Here is a 23,794-nt window from a genome sequence, read left to right on the forward strand (position 1 = left end):
AGATTCGTTTGCCCAAACTGGTAAGGTCTGCGGAGTGGGCTGAACCCACTCCGCAGACCTTACCATACTTTTCTCGCTCGCCCAAATGCACTTGTATACCTAATTTTCTCTGAAAATGACATGCCCCTTACGCCCCTTTGTTCGTATAGTGATGGCGACATGACACAGTCAAAGATTTGGGAAAGCGATTGCCCCCATCGCCCTCCCCTTAAGAGCGCCACTGCTAAGGACTAGCCTAGTGCATTAGCACTAGGCTAGTCCTTAGCAGTGGCGCAGTCCTTAGCAGTGGCAATCCACCAGAGACCAGTTCACCACCAGAGACCAGCCTAGTGCTAATGCACTAGGCTGGTCTCTGGTGGTGAGCTCATGGTTATTAGTGGCTGGTGACTGTAGTACGTAACACTGTGGCCCCTGAGTTTGCTTGAGTGAAATAGATTCGCCAAAGGAAGTGGCCATAATTTCTACGGACTGTTCCGGTTACCACCATTACTTCATGTTGCCACGTTACCCAAGCTGTGGTCAGCACTCAAAATCAAAATAGCCTGCATGATGTTTTTCATCAGCAGCGTTTTTCATGCATTATACAAAGGGGACGTGAATTTGGACTCCCTACTGTGAGAGAAGTGTAGTATTTTCTCCAACCCCTTTGTAAGCTGTGGGAGCCTAAAGATGTCTTCACTACCACTGCTGTTCACTGCAGAGCTTGGTGACCTCCATGCTGGAAGGTGGCGACCGACAGAAGGCCATGAAGCGGTTACGAGTGCCTCCACTTGGTGATCAGGTGAGGCTACTGTCACTGCTTCTCTAAAGTCAGCATGAATTGTGTGTTTCCAGTTTCGTTTAAACGATCTGGAAAGAGCAGCAGGTTAAATTTTTCTGAGTATATGAGCACTTATCACTTAACAGCTCTTAGCTCAACATTTTGCCTCTTCCCAAACTGCATTTGACTGATATTGGATGGTATTTTTTTCTTATTTTTTTAAATCTTCTCCAGGTTACTTTAGACATATTTCCCTCTGACTTGCTTTTGAATCCAAGTAGGTCTAGGTTTCCAGCAAAATACCATCTTTTGCAAAAGGTAGAAACCGTAACAGAAACTATGGCAAACATCATGCTTTTCTACTGTGACTTTCTAGGACTCATGAACATTTGAAATTAAAGATATTTCGTACAATAGCCTGTACAAGAAAAAAAAAACTTTTAAGTTGTTTACTTATTTAGACCAGTATTTAGTTACATTTTTTTTCCTTTGTGTGTGTGTGTTTGCTTGCATACCGTAATGGGTGATGTTTGTATAATGTGCGGTTCAATGAGCACTGCTGTCATCTTTTTGTTGTAATAAATTAATAGGAGGCCCCATGGGACATCCTACTGTATATTTCCTTTTCTTGTTAATTTTCATGAAACTTTGTTTGCAATAAATAAAGAAACAATGGAAAGGATAGAAAGCATTGCTTTGTGCAGCTGAATAGCCCCTGGGTGTCTAAATGAAGTCAGGCCAAGTTCTCAATAGCAGCCTCCTGACAAGTATAAATTGGCAATGCTCATCTAAAAACAGCACAAAGCAGGAGGGAACTGTCTCATCCAAACTGTTGAGCATATTCAGACTTCCATGTTGCCACGCCCATAAATAGGCCACTATTCCAGCTCATGCTGGAATAGTGGTGGCCTTGCATTTTGGCTTGGTCATTATCCTTGTTCAATGAAAGGGTCACACTCTCCAAAATCGGTATACAACCACTGCTTTGTTGTCTCTGCAGCAATCCCCTTGGGTGACCTTCAAAGTGGGTCTCTTTTCTGGTGCCTATATCGTACTCATCATTGCAGTGATCCTTTCAGGTGAGCACTCTTTTTATTATTCGTATACATAATGGGTTTTGAGCTGAAACATTCCGTGAAGGTGGGCTACGGGAAGGCTTCAAGATTGCTCGTGGTACACTGTAAACACAACTGAAAATAGAGGGCAGTGACCTGCTGCGGTAGCCTAGTGGCTATGGCATTACACTGCTGAGCTCGAGGACTCGGGGTTGATCCTGGCTGTGGCAGCTGCATTACGATGGGGGTGAAATACAAGAATGGTCGTGTACAGTGCAGTCTACTTATAATGATACCATATATAACAATATATCAGTTATAACGATGAGTCGACTTAAGAGTATCAACTTTTGCATTAGGGCTATGGAGAAAAAAACCCATATGTAACGATGTTATTCACCGCATATGGGATATAACGATCGAAATTTTGCTTCTGGGCAGCGTTTTTCATGCAGAATAATTGTGAAATTTGTGTTCCTTTGTGTTCCTAAGTTGCCCTTAACTGGCACAAGGCAGAAGTTTGCCTACGTGAGTTCGTATCGGCCGCCATTATGGCGCAGCGCATCCTGCTCGCGCGCCGATTGCGAACGAAAGCCACTGAGAGCATCGCAAGTTGGCGCAGCATGCACAAGATGGCGGCAGCTGCTTCTTGCCCGCGTCGCCAGCGGTCGTGCGTGCGTCCAGAGAAGAGGGGGGGAAGAAAGCGATAGGCAAGCGGCGCCTGCACGGGTTACGCTCCATTTACAATCTACCTCTCTCAGCGAGTGCGGGAATGTGCTCCGGAAGCAGCAGGATGCCGACAAAGCGCAAAGCTGTGTCTCTCAAGACGAAGCTGCAAATTTTGCAGTACTCGAAGTACAAGCTCGCGCAGTCGATCATATCGTCGATTATAAAAAGCGGGAGTGCCACGATCATGAAGGCTAGAAGCAGTGGCCATGCCGATCAACGGAAGAGGTGGGCTTCGTGCGCCATGACGAAACCCTCACGGGCAAAACCAACACGGTGGAGTCCACTGACATTTCGGCATGTCGCTACCGACAATGAAATAGGTGGTGCTTTGATGGGGGAGTTTCCGAGTGCAGGTAGTGCTGCCTCGTTCTGCGAACAGATCTCCAACGGGGCGATTGTTGTCGCAATAGACGGCGGCGTTGTGCAACGGAGGCCGCGACAGCAGCGGCAGTGCCGACGAGATTGACATCTTTGACACCAACCCCCATGTTCAACCAGAGTGCAATGTCGTCGATCAAGTCGCTCATTGATTTCATGCCCACTAAATTATAGCCGCCAGTGTTGGCGCAGCAGCTGGATGCGATGTACACGGTGGTTGTGAATCTGAAACTTCCGCGAAAGCAAGTGCAGATTTCCGACTGTTTCGGCACGCCTAACGATTGAGATGCTATTTAGAGATATAAATAAACGTTTTATTTTTCACAGCCTACTTTCTACAACGTTGATATTTATATCGCAAGTGGCAAATTTGGTTTCGGGACTGCAAAGATGTATTCCGGTTTTTTCTTTTCTTTTTTGGCCCTCCAGATATAGCGATGATCGGTTATAACGATCAGATTTTTCATTGTTCTTGATATCATAATAGGTGGACTGCACTGTACTTAGATTTAGGTGCATGTTAAAGAACCCCTCCCCTGGTGGTCAAAATTACTCCAGGGTCCCTCGCTACCGTGTGTCTTGATCATACCATATTTTTTGGCACTTAAAGTTCCAGAATGTAGTTTTAATTTCTAAAATAGAGGGCAGCAGAAACATCTTAGCAATAAAAACAAGAAATGCGATGTGTTGTTGAATGTACAGTTACACAAAGTGCAAGAAACTTATGCTCGGGATTGCTGAAAGTTCGTAACGCCTTATTTCATTTCATTTATTATCACCTTGAAGGCCTGAGGGCATTGCACATTGCACATGCATTACAAGAGGGCATTACACACAGTATTCTCGCTTTATCATTCCTGCCTGCTTGTTTCTTGTTGTTTGCAGCCACTGGTTCTCTCTGTGTTATGTTCCAAATCATGGGTTCTCAAAGTGGGCTCTGCAGAACCCAGGGGTTCCAGAGGCCCCTCCTTGGGGTTCCACGAGGCACTGATAAATATTCCCTGGTTCCGCGCTCGCCAAGTACGTGTCCCCATAGTCATCAGTGAAAATCGTACATGACAGCAACACCTGAACGCTTCGTGCCTAATTGTGCCTTTAAAGCCTTTATTCTTGTGTTTATGGCTGCACATAGCACCACGTTGGCGACTGGCCACGTGCCTTTATAATTGCGCAATCGCCATCCATGATCGCGTCAATGCTGTATGCAAGTTATGCACAATGCATAGCCCAGGTGGTCCAAATTTTAAAGAGCCCTAGGTGGTCCAAATTTCCGGAGTCCCCCACTACGGTGTGCCTCATAATCAGAACTGGTTTTGGCACGTAAAACCCCATAATTTAATTTTTTTTTGATCGCGTCAATGCCCACCACGGTTTCGTCTGCAGTGGTTGCGACAAACAGTAGTTTCGTTTTGACTCGGTGCACGCGTCGGCTGCGTGCCTTCAAAAATGCGTAGTCGCCATCCATGATCACTGCGATAGCGACCGCCGCTTCGTCCGTAGTTGTTGCAGCAAAGGGTAGTTTCATTTTGTCTTGGTGCGTGCGTTGGCCGCCTGCCTAGCAGTTTCGCTTGGACTCAGTGCAGAGATGTTGAGGATGAAGCATACCGTCTACAACGCAGTGGAAGGACAATTTGTTGGCGACCAGCTCAATGGCTAAAGAAATGTCAAGCAGAAACTCCTCTGGGAGTTCTCTACGTATGCGTAAGCATTGTGCCACTTGCTCATTTCCACGCAGCCCGGTGTCATTATCAGTGTTAAGACACTTGATCTGGCCAGTACAAACGACAGCGCTGCGGTGACACGATCTGGTGTGGACGGAGGCGTAACATGCATTGATAACGCAAGCAAAGTACTGCAGGTGGCAGCGTCATGTGTGCTGATGACATTCCAATTATCATAAGTTATCGCTCTTTAGCTCCTTGTCCACACGTGCCAAACCATTATGAACCGTGATCAAAGGACTTTGGCGGCGGCACGGACCAATCAAACGTACTCTGGCATGGCCACGCGGACCGTATGTTGAAAGTGATCTGCTAAGCGGGCAGACAGTACCGACTGCTGCTAACTTCGCACATGTTTTCGCCGCTTCGTTCACGCTGAAGCGCCAGGCGGCCTGAAGGTAAAGTCGCTCGCTGCTGCGGGCTCTCATTTGAAAGTGATCGTTTAATGCGAGAGCCGGACAGACGGACTGACGCACTTACAGTTTTCTCGTTGGGTAAGCATAGAAATGCTTACGCATTTAAAAATGTATGTGCTTGCGGTAGGGAAAAGCGTGCCTCAGATGAAGACTCGCGTCACGGCAGCGCTGCAAAGGAAGTCGCGAGGTTTTCGCTGCTGCGAGCAATAATCAGATACGAGATGATGAGAATTGCGGTTTCTGCACTGCTTTCATGCACAATAGAAACAGGATTTGCCGATTTATTCAGGAAATAAAAGCGTGTTGAAGTAGTAGGCATTTGTTATTTTCTTTATACCCCCGATAATTCGGTTAAAGAACCCCTGGTGGTCAAAATTTCCGGAGTCCCCCACTACGGCGTGCCTCATAATCAGAACTGGTTTTGGCACGTAAAACCCCATAATTTAATTTAATTTAATTAATTCGACGTTCGGTTAATTAGACATTTTTTTTGGTCCCATGAAATCGCAATCAACGAGGTTTCACAGTACGCAAAGTAGAGCCGGCACTAATTCTTACTCTAACTAATTATAAGTCTCCCTGTGCAATATGCACTGAAAACTCACTCTTTATATAAAAAGAATGACTTTTCAGTGCATATCGCACCGGGAGACATAACCTTTCATCACAAGACAGACAGACAGACAATGAACTTTATTTTCATCACAAGAGGTCTTAGAATTAGTGCCTGCTCTACTTTACGTACTGTAAAACCTCGTTAATTTGGATTTCTTGGGACCGAAAAAAATGGCTGAATTAACCGAGTTTTCAGGTGTAACGAAGTATATAAGTTTGTTCTTGTGGGTGTGCCTTAGTCATGCCTTGGTTACGATGCTGACTTGTCTTCGGTGATGATGATTGCACCCAGTTTGCACCACGTGGTTTGCACGTCACCACCAAAATAGCTCTCCACCCTCACCGTTGGTCCCAAACATGTTGCACGCTACGGCTAGCATCTTTACTAGACGGTGGGGGGGGGTTCCTTGGCACTTAATGAAGCTTAGTGTGGTGCCGTGGGACTAACATGCTTGAGAACCCCTGTTCCAAATGTCACGCTGCATTTGTTAGAATGTGTACTGACGAGTGTGAGAAATACAATCTTTGCCCCTTGGAAGGAGTGGTTGCTATGAACACATCGTATTTACCTATACTATTTAACTGCAGCCATAAATGGAAGCTGCAAAGAGGGAGGTAAACATATTATTTTCTGGAATGGAAAAGTTAGACATTTCATGAACGCGTGCGCACTTGTCTGTGTGAAAGCGCAAGATTTTGAATGCTTCAGGCTGCTAAATCTGGAGACAAATGTTGCTCAGCTTCAAAGTATGGCATTTCAGTAAATCTTGTAATTTTGCTTGGTAAAACTTCACTATGAACTGCATGTTTAGAGCAACTCTTTTTTTATTTGTGTGTGAATAAATTGCTTTCCAAATAGAAAAAGTACTTGTGACTCAACACTGTCGGTGTGTGTGCCCTCGCTTTGTGTGCAATATTGCTGATTTGTTCTGGCTGCAAGCTTGGTTCAAGGTTGCTGGCTACAAGTGTGTCCCTAAGACAGTCCTCTCGCTGTCCTTTCTGCTGGATATGTTGTTGCTAGCAGTGCGTAAGCTAGTCAAGTGGCCATGCTAGATGAAAGTGTTGTGCTGAGAAAGAGCTTGGAACAAGGGAGTGTGTGACAAAGCAAGCCCATACTGAGAGATGCTGTGCCGTATTTTCTTAGGTAACATATAAAAGACCATCTTGGGATGTTGCATAAAGCAAATTACCTCCATATTGAAGCACTTTCTCAGTGCAACACCTCGTCTAGCATAGCCCTGTGTTTAGCTTACGCACTACCAACATAGGTGGCAATAGCACCAGTGCTTATGTGTGTTGTCTGTTTTGTGTACTGTCAGAAGATGCCATTTTTTTTTTCATTACCGAAGCATGCACCAATTGGCCCTATTCAGTGCCCCATTATTCCTCTTTGCATTCCAGGTGTGTTTAGCCAGACGCGGGACGACTGGCGCATCGTGTTCCGCCTCTACCGGGGCACACTGCTTATCATCCTTTTTATGTTCCTCATTGGAGTCAACGTGTATGGCTGGCGGACATCTGGTGTCAACCATGTGCTAATTTTTGAGCTCGACCCCCGGAACCACCTCTCTGAACAGCATCTCATGGAGGTGAGTGCACAAATAACCTCTGTGGTTGAAGATCTCAAACATAATGCCAAGTGGGCTGTATGATGTGGCAGCATGCAAAGCCCCTGCATGGTGGCCCTCCAAAGTGTTCAGTTTCCTTGCCATAGGCTGCCCAAGTATCGGACAGTTTTGGTGGAATTTCATGGCGAGTGCAGTTTAATAAAGTAGAACCGTGTTTGAACAAAGTTGCATCCGACAAAAAATATCTTCGTTAGATTTGGCATTCATTATAAGCTTACACTCTGATACAGTCAACACCCATTATAACAGATCCACATACAACATAGTTTTGGATATACCACACCATTCCTCTTGCAATGGATTATCGGCTACAAATTTTGGGCAAATTTTGTCTGGGGGGTGCACAAACAGTAGAACCTCGTCAATACGATCCCATTACATACAATTTCCCGGCACCTGCGTTCGCAATTGAGAACATGAAAAATGACCTAATATAGCTACGTTTTTCTTTTTTCCCGTTCATACGTTCCCAGAAAACACAATCTTTCGGCACTGGCGTTCAGTACATCGCCAAACTGTGATTGTATGATGAGTTTTTCTGCTCGCTAGATCCCATGTAAACCAAAAAAGGTGCAATTCATACGCGATCGAAAACAGTAGCCGCCTGCCACAGCAGCTTCCCCGCAATACTCGCATACCTGCCTCGCGTGAGAATGCTGCTGCGCACTCAGTTTCCTATTCCGGTACAGTAAAAGCTCGTTAATTCAAATTTCGCGGGGACGCCCAATGAGTTCGAATTAAACCGAAATTCGAACTAACGAAATTCATTGAAAAAACAGCAGGAATTGAGACCGGGTTGTTGGAAAATCACTCAAAATATTTACTTGCGAAAATAATCCGTGATCACTGTCTGTTTCTCTTCTTTGAATGCGATCGCCATAGCCTTGGTTTCCAACGCGCGAATGTGGCAGAAAGCATCCTCTGCGTCTTCCTCGAAGCTGAAGAATAGACGCACGACACGCATAGCCTCCATTAGTTCCAAAGCTGAGGGCCGCGTGGGTGCATCATCCTCTTCGTCATCCGCACCTACATCGACGACGGGCGCTTCTCCACCAGTCACCTGCGCGATGATATCATCGTCGGTGATTGTGCTGCAGACCTCTGCACAGCGATCTGCATCGACGTAGTCGTCGAAGGTCACATCCTCCAGCACATCCCGCAATCCGGCAGGAATGACCACGGCCTCGGGCTCGTCGGGCTCGCAAGCTGTGCCCTCATTGGTCACACAAAAGCCACTGTGGCGGAAGCAATTGGCAACAGTTGTTGCTGTGACCTGATCCCAGGCCCGCACCAACATATGCAAGGCCGTGAGCAGCGTCACATCGTAGCGACCCGGCACCGAACGACTTCGTAGCTCTGACGTACACGAGGCCTAGCGACTGAATGTGCGGCACACAATGCGAAGAGCGAGCGCAATCAATGACGACAGTGATGCCGCTGCGCTCGCGCCATCTATTGTTGAGCCTTGAAAGCTTGCGGCGGCAGTATAAAATACCACCACGCAGCGGCGTGCAGTTCGAATTATCGATAGAGGAGCCGATGCGCGCGTGAACTAACGAGTTGGTTAACCCATAGACGCCTATATATTGTGGCCAGACCATGACCATCAGTTCGAATTAACCCGAAAGTTCGAATTAATGAGGTGCGAATTAACGAGCTTTCACTGTACCAGCAAGTTTTCTCCTGTGTTCTCACGCGCCACACTCGCAGCTATCACCGCCAACCCTATTGCAACAAGCATCTTCACCTATCTCTTTCACAGTGCGTGGGGCATAGTGGTGTTGGAAGCCCATACTGCATGCTTTTTAATAGACGATAACCTAAACTCACCGCTGTTCTCAGCTGCAGGTGGCGTGAAGCGAGCGTCATGTTTCGCTCTGGCAGCATTGTAGGCATCGCATACCTGCCAAGTCTCCCGGATTACCCGGGAGACTCGCAGATTTGGACCATTTTTTCTGATTGTACGGTTGACAGGAAAATCTCCCGGAAATTGCTGTTGTGTCCTGTTCCCGTGTCTAGCGCTTTGTGAGGCCACATCGGCACAAAAAAAATCCAACCTAATCTAATCGAGTTAGAGGTTCATCGCACAAAATTAAATTAGTAGGGAAACCCTGTACATGCGCTATTTCGTTAACCGTAGAGCCGCTCCTTGCGCTGACGGGGTTGTTGGGTGCCCTAGTGGTCCTAGTCTCATTAAACTAGCCAGCGAATGCCGCCTTCCGCAACTAGCAACACTAGACTCTCCATCGTTCTCCTCGGCGTCAGCCGCTCTGGCATTCGATAGGCCTACAGTCAGTCATCATGACTTTAAAAGCAAAGCGCGCTAGCGCAAAAAGTATCTTTAATGTAATGCTCAGCCAAAGTGACGCTGGGTATTTTGTTGATACCAGAGAGCAATGCAGAGTGCGAACGGCAATTTAACATCATGAAAAATACAAGGACGCAGTGTCACTCGTTCAAGTCGCTGGGAAATGTCAACCTCGCAAAATGTGAAAGAAATGAAATTTCTTACAATCAATCATTATCTGAATAATTTTTAAGCACGCGCCATGGTTGCTTAGCTCGAGCTATGCACAAGCTATTGGGATCAAATCTCGGCCGCGGCGGCCGCATTTCGTTGGTGGTGAAATGCAAAAGCGCCCATGTGCCGTCCATTGGGTGCACATTAAAGAACCCCGGGTGGTACAAATTAATCCAGAGTCTCCTACTACGGCGTGCCTCATAATCAGATGGTGGTTGTGGGACGTAAGACCCGAGAATTTAAATTTTAAAGAATTTTTGAAGGCAAATTTAGTAGGGATGGACGAATAGTGAATTTGAAGCGAATAGTGATTTGGTCGAATAATTTCGAATCAAATAGTTCGAATAGTATATGTCGCATATTACAGTAAAACCTAGTTAATTTGAATTTCACGGGGCCGAAAGAAATGTCCGAATTACAGTAAAAGCTCGGTGATACGAATCTCACGGGGTCACGAAAAATATTCGTATTAGCCGAAATTCGTATGATCGAAACACAATTAAAACTACTGTCGAATCTCGATAATTCGAACTCGAAGGGGCCCGAAAATTTGTTCGAATTAAAAGGACGTATTTTTGCAGTATTCGTTCACCATAGCACGATGCACGAACGGTGCGAGTCGTGAAATATCGCGGCGCGCAAGCGCATAGCAAGCGCGGGCCACGAAACTGCCCACGCCGGCTAACGGTCGCTTCCCGATAACGACAGAAAACGAAGCTTCAGGGAGCCAGCGGGCGGCGCCGGCACACGGGTGCGCGCGGAGACCGTCGAAGGTGAGGGAGGAGGGCGGAAGGGAAGCGGATTTGGCCGCGTCAACTCCACCGCTTCGGTGGCTCCCCTCGCCCTCCCTCTCAACTCCCTCGTAGCTCTCTCACCTTCGACTCCGTGCGCACATCTGCATGCGCGCCCGCCGCCGTGCTGGCGCCAGCTTACTTTAGCCACCCCCTGAAGTTTCGTTTTCTGCCGTTATCGGGAAGAGAGCGTTTGCGGGCGTGGCAGTTTCGTTGGCCCGACTGCGCCTCCGCCGCTGCTTCCCTCTGCGCTGCTGCCGCAGCGTGCAAGGTCAACATGCGACTAGAAAATAGAGAAGGGTTCACTGCCATTTTATCCGCGTGGCTGAGACGTCGGCACTAGTGTGTGCTAGAATACGGTTGTCTAGAACACTCTAGTCGGCACGTACACGCTTGTTCCGGTGCGATGCAGAAACGGCGACCTTGCAATTTGAGAGAGGGGGAAATTTCCGCCGCGGGTTCTTTTTTTTCCCCGTTCCTTCGCGCGCGGCATTGAGGGGTCTCTCCTGAGCTTTTGCTCTATGGCGGTGTCGGAGCAATGCGGAGTCCGCGCTGTCCGGCGCCGCGCCACCGCACGAAAAGAGAAGGAGAGAAAGCGCGTGACCGCGCGCTGTTCTCTTTCGCGGCCGTCGGTGGGGCAGCGTTTATTCGTATCAACCGACGCAGGCTGAAAATCGATTCGTAACAACCGTTCTCTAGCGCGTTTCAAGGTAATGGGGCTCGGCCGGGACCACAAAAATATTCGTATCATCCGGAAATTCGTATTAGCCGTGATCGTATCATCGAGCTTTTACTGTAATCGAATGCCGAATTATCAGGGTATCCAGAAAACAATAAGTAAATGCTTACTACGTCAGCACGATGTAGTGGATGAGCAAATCCTTTTGTTATTTTGCATAAAAGCAGTGCGGAAGCTGCAATTCTTGTCATCTCGTGACTGATTGGCTCTCGCAGTGGCGATCGAGGACTTGCGACTTCCTTCGCAGCACGGCCACCGTGCGCGCCATCATTTGCGACATGTTTCGTACTACCGTGCGCACATCCCGATTATTTTTTCACCAGTTAGCTGACCGCCAACAGATCGCACGTCCATCACGATGTAGCCGGTGCTCTTCATCCTCAACAGCTTTGCACCGAGTCAAACCGAAACAACTGTTTGTCGCGGCCGCTATCGACGTGATTATGAACGGCGACTTGGCGGTGCTTAAGGCACGCGGCCGACACACGCACTGGGTCAGAATGAAACTACCATTCGCTGCAACAACCGCAGACGAAATCGCGGTTGCTATCTGTGCGATCATAGATGGCCACTACGCAGCTTTTTAGGCACGCGGCCGACGTGTGTATTGAGTCAAAACGAAACTACTTCTTGCAGCAACCACGCCGGAAGAAACCGCAGCAGCTATCGACATGATCGTGGATGGCGACTATGAAATTCCGCGGCCAACGCGTTGTTATGCGCAGCGGTAAACGCAATAAAGGCACAAATAGGCACGAAGCGTTCCGTCGTTGCTGTTATTCACATACAATTTCTGCTGATGACTATGGTGATGCGGACTCCGCTGCTTCATTTTGGTTGTACGCTCGCGCCATTTCTGCTCTTTTGCGTTGCACATTTCCGGCTCTTTAATGCAAAAACGTATAGCCTTTGAGATTTATTGTTGATGTATGGCAGCCATGACGTGAAGCACAGCCTCCGAGATGAGTACCGGCTGCCCGTGGCTTCTGGCTGCCTATTCGGGAGCGCCGAATAATTAAAAAATATTGAATACCTGAATTCGAATCGAAGCGAATATCAAATATAGAATTATGCGTTCAAATACTCGACAATACCGAATATTCGCCCATCCCTAAAAATTTGCAACTACGAATGCTAGCAAGAGTGAGACCTTGATGTTCATGTGGTCATTTGTATATCTGTAAATAAATTTGTAATGAAGGTCATTTGCGAGTACTTGAGAATATCGACATTGGCGGGAGGGGGTATTACTGACTGACCCCCCCTCCCCCGCCCCTCGGTCAGACGATCTCCCGGATTTAGTTTCTCCGAACTTGGCAGGTATGGGATCATATTCTGGCATTGCCCACCAGTTCAATTTCGTTTCGGTTTCCCGTTGCCATCTTAAAACACTTCGCAGTAGGAAAACGACAATGCGCATCTCGGGCCACTCGGGCCCTGCCAGCCCAGTGCGCATCACCGTCTTGTGCTGCGTCGATTTGTGCTGAATTTCACATTATGTAGATGTCCACTGCAGTTGAGTCAGTCAAATTTTTTAGTGACTTCAGATCGTACATTTTCCTAGTTAGTACATATTGTTTTTTATTTTTGTCCAAAACGTATGAACTAGGTTCCACTGTACAACATACTTCGCTGTGGCAATGCGTTCGATAGTGCACTGCATACAACTGGAAGCTTCTTGGGGTCTGAAACACATTGCATGGATAAAAAAACACACCATTGATAGAAAGATTATGCAGTCAAACCTCGATATAACGAACCTCGATTTAACGAAATATGCAGTGTAACGAATTATTGTTATTTCCAGATCTTAGTTTCATTGAAAGTCTTTTTTTTGTGATTTAACGAAGGAATTTCGTGACACAGTTTCGATTTAACAAAGTTTTTAGCCATTTCAAGCTTGTTATTGGAGCCTGTAAGGCTGGTAAATCTAGAAAAATATTAAATGTCGGCCAAAGACACATGAAAAGTTCGAGCAGCAAAAATGCCGTCGAAGCGTGCACGCCGCGGCACAGTATGCAGGAAACGGCACTGTGCCATCTGTCGCGTAATAACTTGCGGAGGCCATGGGACGTGCGGTAGCTCGGAGCGCTCGGTAGGTCGATGCACTTGGAGAAAGACGTGTTTTGCCGCAAATTAAGACTTGCACAAAATGAAGAAACACAGATGGCAGCACGGGCGGCTATGTTTATTCTTTTCGTGTATGTCTTAATTTGCGGCAAGAAACATGTGCTTCAGCAAACACTAACTAGGCCAACAAGCAGGTCGGAGAAATACAAGAGCTGAAGATTCCTTCCGCGCAAGTGGGGTGCGGAAGGGGCGAGTGCCCGGTAACGTGATCAAGCACACGCTAGAGGGGGGAGAGCGACAAAGGGCGTGCGCCTCTCCGTCCTCTTCCCCTAGCACGCGCGTCTCCTCTCCTCTACCCTTGCAGTAACTGGCACATAGCTGTCCACATGTGAGCCACGCACCATATCTTGGAGGTAATCTTCGGCAAGTGCAAAGGTTGAGCCGAGGTGGTTGGTGCCTTCATGCTCATTTTGTTCCTGTGCGTCTAGTGTTCGTGGTCGTGTAATTTCAACTTTCCGAGGCACGGTGCGAAGCATTTGCTCGCATTGTGACAGCGAGTGTTTTTGTTCATCGAGTGATATTTGTCTAAGCATGGTCAGCCATGCATGGCGCCGCGCGGCGCAAGAAGCTAATCTCAGACGTCGTGAGCCACGCCAATGCATTGCTCTCAGTGTGATCTGCACCACATGTGCTGGCGCTCATAACTGCGCTACTATGGCCTGACGTTCTTGGGATTTGTTTATAAGTGATTACTGTCAAGATACTACAGTAAAAGCTAGTTAATTCGGATTTCATGGGACGAAAAAAAATGTCCGAATTAACCGAATGTCGAATTATCGAGGGTATCAAGAAAACAATAAACAAATGCTTACTACGTCAACACGCTCTTATTTGCGGTATGAATCGGCAAATTCTGTTTCTATTTTGCATAAATGCAATGCGGAAGCTGCAATTCTCGTCATCTCACGACTGATTAGAGCTCGCAGCGAAGGTCTCGCGACTTCCTTCACATTGCGGCCGCGGCGTGTGTCTTCATCTGAGACACGCTTTTCACTAGCGCGCGCACATCCCGTTTATTTTTTCGCCAGTGTCGCCAGGTCACCGCCTGTCGCGATGTAGACGGTGCTCTTCATCCTCGACAGCTTTGCACTGAGTAAAAACGAAACTATTGTTTGCCGCAATCGCGGCCGCTGTCAACGCGATCATGCATGGCGACCTTGCGGTTCTGAAGGCGCGTGGCCGACGCGCGCAGAGTCAAACCGAAACTACCTTTTGCTGCAACTGCGGACGAAACCGCAGTCGATATCGACGCGATCATGCATGGCGACTACCAAGTTATGAAGGCACGCGGCCGACGTGCGTACCGAGTCAAAACGAAACTACTGTTTGCCGCAACCGCTGCGGACGGAATAGCGGCCGCTATCGAGACGATCATGGATGGTGACTACGCAGTCATGAAGGCACGCGACCAACGCGGTGCTATGCGCGGCGGTAAATGCAAGCTTTAAAGGCACAAATAGCACGAAGCATTCCGGCGTTGCTTTCATTGATTGCAGCACGATTTTCACTGATGACTATGGCGATGCGAACTCCGTCGCCTCGTTTCGGTGGACGCTAACGTTGTTTTGGCTCTATTATGTCGCAGATTTGCGGCGCTTCGCCAGCCCCAGCAACGTTACTAGTGAGCAGTTGGCGCGGTCCATTCATGTTTCGGAGGGTGGAGTGGCTTACAGAGCTATAGGCGCGGACCATTCGTGTTCGGAGGCGCGGAAGGGCAACGGGACAGAGGCGCGCGAGGCTGGTGATGCGGAGAAGGATAAAAAACAACGCGCGGTGGTGTGGAATGGCTCAAATGTCTTTTCTTTTTTCTTTTCAAGGAGTTCGTATTCCATTCTCTGTCGGCACGGACACTGAGGGAAAATGAAACTTCTTTTTGCCGTAACCGCTGCGGATGAAACCGCGGCCGCTATCAACGGGATCACGGATGGAGACTGCGCAGTTTTGAAGGCACGCGGCCAACGCGGTGCTATGCGCGCCGGCAAATGCAAGAATAAAAGCTTTAAAGGCTCATATAGGCACGAAGCGTTCTGGCGTTGCTGTCATTCCGGTACGATTTCCACTGATGGCTGTGGCGATGCGAACTCCGTCGCTTCGTTTCAGTGGACGCTAACGCCGTTATGCTAGAGTACACTTTAGTTATGGCTCGTTTGCGTCGCACATTTGCGGCGCTACGCGCACACCGAGCACCAAGAGTTGTCCGAATTAACCGATGTGCGGCCAAACACGTCCAAATTAACGAGAGTTTCATTACATTAAATAATGCAAGTGCCTGCCGGGACCAAAGGAGGTGTCCGAATTAACCGATTTTCCGAATTAACGAGGGTCAAATTAACGAGCTTTTACTGTATCCACAAGGAATGTTATGGGAACTTTTGAAATGGTTTTTACTGCTGAAACTTTGAAACCTCGAATTAACGAAGTTCGCAATATAACAAAGTTCTTAGCTGCAAGTAAAACTTCGTTATATCGAGAACACTTTATGCAGTCTCGATTGAACATTTGAAGAAGTTGAATATCAAATTCTGAAGTCGGATATTTAGACTGAAATGCAAGTATTCAATTAGCATGTGAAACTTCTAATATTCACCAACCCTTAATTGTAACGTTCGTTTGCTTTCCAAGTCATCGAAGGTTCCATTTTGTGTAGGCCAGTGAATAAATAAATACAGTGAAATGCAGGCTCGGCATGGATCGTCCATACGGGCTGCAAAATGTTGTCTGTGCCTTGTTGCAGATGGCAGCCATCTTTGGTGTCTTGTGGGCGCTGAGTGTGCTGGCGTTCCTCTACTCGGGCCCTCTGGCCATCCCCACATACGCCAACCCTCTTGCCCTGCTTCTGCTCATGTTGGTGTTTCTGGTGAACCCGCTGCACACCATGAGGCACCAGGCACGCTTCTGGCTGCTGCGGGTGCTGGGCCGCATCTTCGCGGCTCCCTTCTTCTACGTGGGCTTTGCAGACTTCTGGTTGGCTGACCAGCTCAACAGTCTAGTGCCTGTGTTCATTGATGCACAGTACTTTGTCTGCTTCTATGCCACGGATTTCCAGTGGATGGAGAACAGCGGTAAGGAGCTCGTGGCTACGCGGTTGCGAACAGAGCTTTTTGAATTAAAGTCTGGGGTTTTACGTGTTAAACAAGATTTGATTATGAGGCGTCGTAGTGGGAGACTCCAGATTAATTTTGACCACCAGCGGATCTTTAACGTGCCTCCAATGCACAGGACATGATCGTTTTGCATTTCACCCCCATCGAAATGCGGCCACCACAGCCGGGGTTCTATCCCACGACCTCGTGCTTAGTAGCGCAACACCATAGCCACTAAGCCATCGCGGCAGGTAACAGAGCTTTTTAGTCGTACCATATTGGAAAGTCTCTTCATAGAACCCTGTTTTAGGATTCAGATGCAGTGATTGGCACAAAGCACGTCACCAATGGACAACAAATGAAACTGTATAGTATCACTTTTCCAAGCGCCACAGCAGCACTAATGAAAGCTAGATTATAAATGCGCAATGAGCAAAACCAAACGAACACGTTTTCTAATCGTACCTTTTTTTCGGATGGATGTTTCATTCTAAGCACCTTTTTAGCAGGCAGCAGTTGACGGTTCATCAAAGCAAAGTTTCATTTTGTTGCTCGCTGGTGACACGTCAGCCAATTAACCCCTGCACGTTAGTACCCGGTAGCATATCCAGAGTTTGAAGTGGAATTTCAAAACTGGTATGCTTGAAGAACCCTACTTGCAAAGCCTCCAAGTGCTTGCCACTCCATTGGCTTGTATAACTTTATAGCCAGAACTGTCGTTCACCTGTAATCATACCTAAGTTATCAATTCATTGTAGGTAGCATGTTTTCTTTCATTTCCACCTGCCCTTCTTTTTTGTATTTAGCCCTGGAATTACTGTATTTGTAGTTCTGTGCACGTTAACCATGGCATTCATATGACAGCAAACCACCTGTGGCACTCTACAGTTGTGCATAAGGTACATACAATACATGGCCATGAAAGCACCACTCACTTGGAGCCAAAATACAAATACGCTCGTGAACTTGTATTAAGAGTTGCATATAAAGAATTAAGAACTCGAGGAGGTTGAAATTAATTCAGAACCCTTCACTACAGCAACTCTCAAAGCCCCCTGTACAGCCTGAGGTTTTTAATCTGCATTCATTATGAATGACAACTGAAAGCACTGTCAATGTGCTGTGTTTGATGTGATGCTTACATCGATACGTCGTGTGTTGTAGGCCTTTCAAAATATTTGCATTGCTGTCTGTATTGTGATTTTTGGTACACTTTGCAAGTGCTTATTTTTTTATGATGCACTGCTGTTTTTATACATTGGCAGCTTCTGCAATCACCAAGTCCCATTTCCTTTCCTGCAAGTTTTCAGATGTGCATTGTAAGCACGGCAGTTGAAGTCTATTCTCTGCAGCAGTTGAAGTTATCAAGGGATAGTAGCTTCACTTCTGGCACGTCTCGCTCACAGCTTCTTCGTCATGTTTTATCGGTTAAAGCCTCATTTCATTTCATTTCATTTCATTTATTTACTCTCAAGGCCGTACAGGCATTACAGAGAGGAGTGGCAATAGAAAAAGAAAAAATGGCTAAAGATGCAGCACATGGTCGCAGATAGCAGACTTGAACACATCATGATCTGTGATAGCGACGATGGAGGCGGGAAGGCGATTCCAGTCTTGACTTGTTTTCGGGATGAAGGCTTCAAGGTATGCATTGCTTTTACACTGAGGCACCCCAACCTTCATTTGATGATCAATACGGAATGACAAATGGTTCGGAGGCGAAAGAAGTGTCATTTTTAGGTCATTATTAGTGTAGTATATTTTATGAAACAGGCATAAGCGTGAAATTCGACGTCTAGTAGAAAGGAGAGGTAGGTCTAGGTGTTGCTTCATGCGAGAAACGCTGGCTAAGCGATAGTAGTTAGAGAGAATAAACCTGGCTGAGCGGTTTTGAACCGATTCTAAGGCCTGCGTTAACGAGCTAGTGTACGGGTCCCATATGGGTGAAGCGTACTCTAGCTTAGAACGCACGAGTGTTTTATATAGTAGTAGTTTCAATGGAACGGGAGCGAGGCGGAAATTCCGCCGAAGAAAACCAAGGGTACTGTTAGCTTTGTTAATAACATGGTGGATATGTTTCTGCCATGACAGGTTATTAGTGATATGGACGCCTAGATACTTGTAGCTGTCGACAGACTGAAGAGGGCAACCGTTAAGTTCATAGCCCTGAGAAATGGACTGGTTAATTTTTCGAGACACCCTCATTGCTTTACATTTGTTAATGTTTAGTTTCATAAGCCATTTATCACACCAAGAAGAGATTTAATTTAGGTCAGATTGAAGAACGGAGGAGTCACTCATTAGAAATTATGCGGTACAGAACGCAATCGTCCGCAAAGAGCCTTATATTAGAAGTAACAGAATCAGGCAGGTCATTAATATAAAATAGAAATAGAAGAGGCCCTAGGACTGACCCCTGAGGAACACCGGATGTTACATTGGAGGATTTAGAGTCATGATCGTTAACAGAAACATACTGTGTTCTTTTCTGCAAGAAACATTCAATCCATTTAAGCAAGCTACAATCAAGATGGAGTGCGCTAAGTTTCAGTAATAGTAGTTGATGTGAGACGGTATCAAAAGCTTTCGCGAAGTCAAGGAAAATGCAGTCAATAACTGAAGCTCGATCTAAAGCGGAAGACAAATCATTAGTAAAGGTTAATAATTGAGTCTCACAAGAATAATTTTTACGAAAACCATGCTGCTGTGACGCAAAAAAGTTATTAACTCGAGAAAACTAATCAGGTTGCAGTAGATTATGTGCTCTAATAACTTGCATGGAATGAAAGTTAGGGAGATCGGCCGGTAGTTTAGGGGGTTATGAATATCACCAGACTTGTGGACTGGAATCACCTTCGCCATCTTCCAGTCGTCTGGCAGTGTTGAGCTCTGCAAAGACTGAGTAAAGATATATGACAAGAAAGCAGATGAATATGCTACAGTACTCTTAAGGAATTTGTAATTTACGTTATCAACACCTGCCAATGAGGAAAGCTTAGCTTTTTTTATCAAATTGTATACGCCATCAACGTCGATCGAAATCGGCTCCATATCAGGGAACGTAAAGGCACGTGCAGGCGGTGAAGTATTTATTAGAGTGTCAGAAAAAGATTGCGAAAATGCGTTGTTAAAGGCCATTGAGCAAAGCTCACGGGGGACAGGAAATCCAGCGTCAGTTTTCAGAACAATTTCTTTAGGTTTGCGTACGTTGATAACGTTCCAAAACTTCTTAGGATTAGTTGTGAGCAGATGTGGTAATGTTTCAGAAAAAAAGTAATTCTTGGCTGAGCGGATGTCCATTTTATATTCAGATGCGATAGCTACGTAGGCAGCTTTTGCTTTGGCTTCCCCAGTCAGCTTGAAGCGTCGAAAAATGCGTTTTTTTCTTGTTAAGAAGCCGTTTTAAACTCAAGTTAAACCATGGAGCCCGATTGCATGGAGATAATAGGCAAGTCGGAATATATTTTTCAATTAGTGTTTCAACCTTGTTTTTGAAAAGGAGCCAGTTTTCTGCGATAGACCTTTCCCAGAACTGTGGAAAAAAGAAATCGGCAAAACTTTCCAACTCATTATTGATCGAGGAAAAATCTGCTCTACTGTAGTCACGAATTTTCTTACAGTATTTTAGACGCTGGGGCGAGTGTAGGGGGATTGCAAAATGAATCACGGAATGATCGCTTAAACCAGTTATAATTGATAATGAAGAAATTGAATCAGGAGATGTGGTCAAGACGAGGTCAAGGATGTTGGCAGAAATTGCAGTGACACGGGTAGCGAATCCCAGGCCGCATTCTTAACCCTTCGTTCCCCAAGAGAACACTAGTGAAAATGCAGATTCTTGGCTCCAATTCTCTTTGAATGCAAGCAGTCTAATAGAGTTAGGTGATTTTAAAGCATACAGTGTCATGCATGTTGACATCAAAATTGGCAATTTTTCACCATGCCCAGAAGGCCTGCAATATGGCAACATGCGTGCATTGACAACAATATTTGTTGCTTTTCGTAAGCAAAGGGCTAAGCGCTACTTCCCTTAATTCGACCGGGATGGGACCAACAAAATGGATTGATTTATCTGGTGGGTCAAATTTAACGAGATGCAGAAAAAAAACTTGAAAGCACACCGCTGATTCATTTGGCAGTGTTTGCCCGATTATAACACGCCCCCGAATCAAACGCGCACCTTCTTTCTATGTGTCCAAAGTAGAAAACTAACGTTGAAGTAACATTAAAGCTCCTAAACAAAGCAGAAATCTAATACACACCTGATTTTTTAGCATGAAAAGTGGGCAAGGGTTTAATATGTGTTGCACTGTAGAGCACTGCACGGGCCGGATTTTTCGGCCCGAGCCCGGCCCAGGCCCGCTTTACAAGGCCCGAGCCCAGCCCGGGCCCGTAATACAGAGCCCGAGCCCGGCCCGGGCCCGGGCGTACATGACCGAGACCAGCCCGGGCCCGGCCCGGGCCCGTGGTTCCAAGCCCAGGCCCGACCCGGGCCCGTGCTATTGAGCCCGGGCCCGGCCTGTAAGAGAAAAAAAATATTTTTTTTACTTACAGATTGTACCGTATCTTTCAGCCTCACGTTCTCGAGGTTTAATCAGCTGCAGTATATAAGCAATAAAAGGCCGAAATCTTTGTTTCTCCCACGGGAACATCAGTAATCCGGCCCAATGCCTGTGCTGCTATTTTTCCGCTGGTGCCCATGCACTTACCTTGATTTGTACGATATGGTTATAGGATGTCTTTATGTATGCAAATATACAGGGTGTTTCATTTTAGCTGAACCAAATTTTTTAAAATTTCCTGTTGCAGATTGCACAATTATATAATAATCCTTGATATAAACTACTCGATGAGGCGGTCATTACTTCCAAGAGAAAACAGAACGCCTAATTGGAGGATTAACATAATTATGCTAATTAACTTTTTCATTAATTATTTTATGGCACATCTTTCAATCTACGAATTATAGCCGCTGAGTTCGCAGGCGTATCCACTTGGAACGAATTCTCAGGACTGAACCAGTTTCGAGATAATAATTTTCAAAGTGTCCGACGAAATTATCAAATCAATTTATTCTCCAATTTACATGCTTGACGGTCATTTTGGACTAAAAGCTACATACGTAGCTTGACGTGACCCGAAACACCACGCAAGGCAATAGTACGTCAGCAAACAGTGTGCGCACATGTACAATAATTCACATATATTTCCAGCTGTCGCTGGAATTCCTCACGGACGAAATAGCTATGAACGGAAAAACAGAATATTTCCGTCACGGCGAGTTAAGAGAATTAGGAAAAGTTTTAACAGAATGCATTTTAAACCACACTACAATAGCAATCATCATCATCATCAGCCTATATAAACTATACAATAGCAATACTAGCTATACAAAACAAGGCAACACCAGCTATACAATATAGCATGAGACTGAATTTTACCAGATTAACATTTGCTAATAAAACTAAACAGGATGTACATTATATACTCAGAGCCATACACGAAGACAGAATAATAATCACATCAGATATATTACAAGCTACCAACGTATGGGCTGAGTTCTTTCTTACTGAAATTATCGGCATTTTTGTATTTGTTCAAAGTGAATGGTAGGTTATGTATTAACGACCGATGCTTATAGAGTGTCCTGAAGTATGGAATTGACCATATCTCAGGATTTCTTGTGTTCGCATTAACGTGACGACGCTCTAAGGAGAATAATTGTTTTATGTAGTTCCAAGCTAATTCTGACGTGGCTGGCCTAATGAATGGTCAAAATGCGTAATTGAATATTTAACATAATTACGCTAATTAACTTTTTAATTATTCATTTTACGGCACATCTTTCAATCTACGAATTATAGCCGCTGCGTTCGCAAGGCGTATCCACTTGGAATGAATTCTCAGGACTGAACCAGTTTCGAGATATTAATTTTCAAAGTGTCCGACGAAATGAATGGGCGTTCCAGTTACCTTTTTGAGGAAAACGCTGTTTTATGCATTGAAGCACAAAAGTAACTGGCCTTAGCACTAAATAGTATCGACACTGGTAATAGTGCAATCGCAAAAGCGGTAACATGAAAATGGTTTGAGGAGTGGTTCTTTGTATAATTTATTTTTCCTTATGCGGAAACAATGTTTGTTTTTGTGGAAAATAAAAATAGCGTAGCACTGCCGGCGCAATGCTAAAGAGACAGCGGACCTGATGGGCACCTAACTAATCCTGGCTTTTGGGCTAGGCTAAGTACTACCAAGTCATCCCCAGCATTCCCCGTAATTTATTTATAAGTCATTGATTATCGATGAGCTATTTATTGGCTTTCGATTTTCTATCGCAAGATATTGGCCACGTATTTGGGCTAGGCTAAGCACTACCAAGTCACCTACAGAAGTTTCCGGAATTTATTGGTTATTGATCAATTATCGACTAGCTATTGATTGGCTATCAATTGCCTATCGATGACTGACTATGTTTAAGTAGTCCCCACCATTCTTAGCTAGACTTATCCAGGCTCAGCTTCGCTAGTTCACAGGTGTATGTGCCACTGCGCTTGGACCCTTTCTGCACTGCTACCAGGATCGGCACATTTTTTTGGATTCAGCAGACACATTGCGCCCGGCTGAAACAGCTCGGCTGTTAAAATGAGAACATCATCTGTTTTACTATTTTCTTCGATAAGATATACAGTCATCCGATAAGATATAGAGTCAAGAGAGCGGTGTGGATCAGAGAACAGGGATAACCGATATTCTAGTTGACATTAAGCGGAAAAAATGAAGCTGGGCAGGCCATGTAATACGTAGGATGGATAACCGATGGACCATTAGAGCTACAGAATGGATACGAAGAGAAGGGAAGCGCAGTCTAGGACGGCAGAAAACTAGGTGGGGTGATGAAGTTAGAAAATTCGCAGGCGCAAATTGGAATTGCCTATTGCAAGGCAGGGTTAATGGGAGATCGCAGGGAGAGGCCTTCGTCCTGCAGTGGACATAAATATAGGCTGATGATGATGATGACAGTCATTTTTCACGTGTGACTTCAGCTTCGCACAGAATGCATTGAAGCATGTAATGCATAACGGTTGCGTGTGCTCGAAGGCCTACTTAAGTCCTTTAATGAGCGGACCCGAGTCTGGCCCGGGCCCGTGGCTTCAAGCCCGAGTCCGGCCCGGGCCCGTGGCCTCAAGCCCGAGCCCGGCCCGAGCCCGCCAAAAAAACGCTTCGGGCG

The 23,794-nt window shown here is 46.0% G+C and overlaps 1 protein-coding gene across 3 annotated transcripts in view; it reads left to right on the top strand.

Moving 5' to 3' along the window:
• The window catches only part of LOC119437516 (xenotropic and polytropic retrovirus receptor 1-like), a 170,149-nt gene that overhangs the window by 37,468 nt on the left and 108,887 nt on the right, over positions 1-23,794 (top strand). For 2 of the 3 annotated variants that reach the window (XM_049660637.1, XM_049660638.1), the window contains exons 6-10: positions 701-781; positions 1,761-1,839; positions 3,808-3,942; positions 7,076-7,263; positions 16,218-16,545. In XM_049660637.1, coding sequence (XP_049516594.1) covers positions 701-781; positions 1,761-1,839; positions 3,808-3,942; positions 7,076-7,263; positions 16,218-16,545 — 811 coding nt within the window. The remainder of the gene's footprint in view (positions 1-700; positions 782-1,760; positions 1,840-3,807; positions 3,943-7,075; positions 7,264-16,217; positions 16,546-23,794) is intronic. The other variant, XM_037704525.2, reaches the window with a different exon arrangement.

Source organism: Dermacentor silvarum, chromosome 1 (assembly GCF_013339745.2).
Source record: "Dermacentor silvarum isolate Dsil-2018 chromosome 1, BIME_Dsil_1.4, whole genome shotgun sequence".
Lineage (NCBI taxonomy): Eukaryota > Metazoa > Arthropoda > Arachnida > Ixodida > Ixodidae > Dermacentor > Dermacentor silvarum.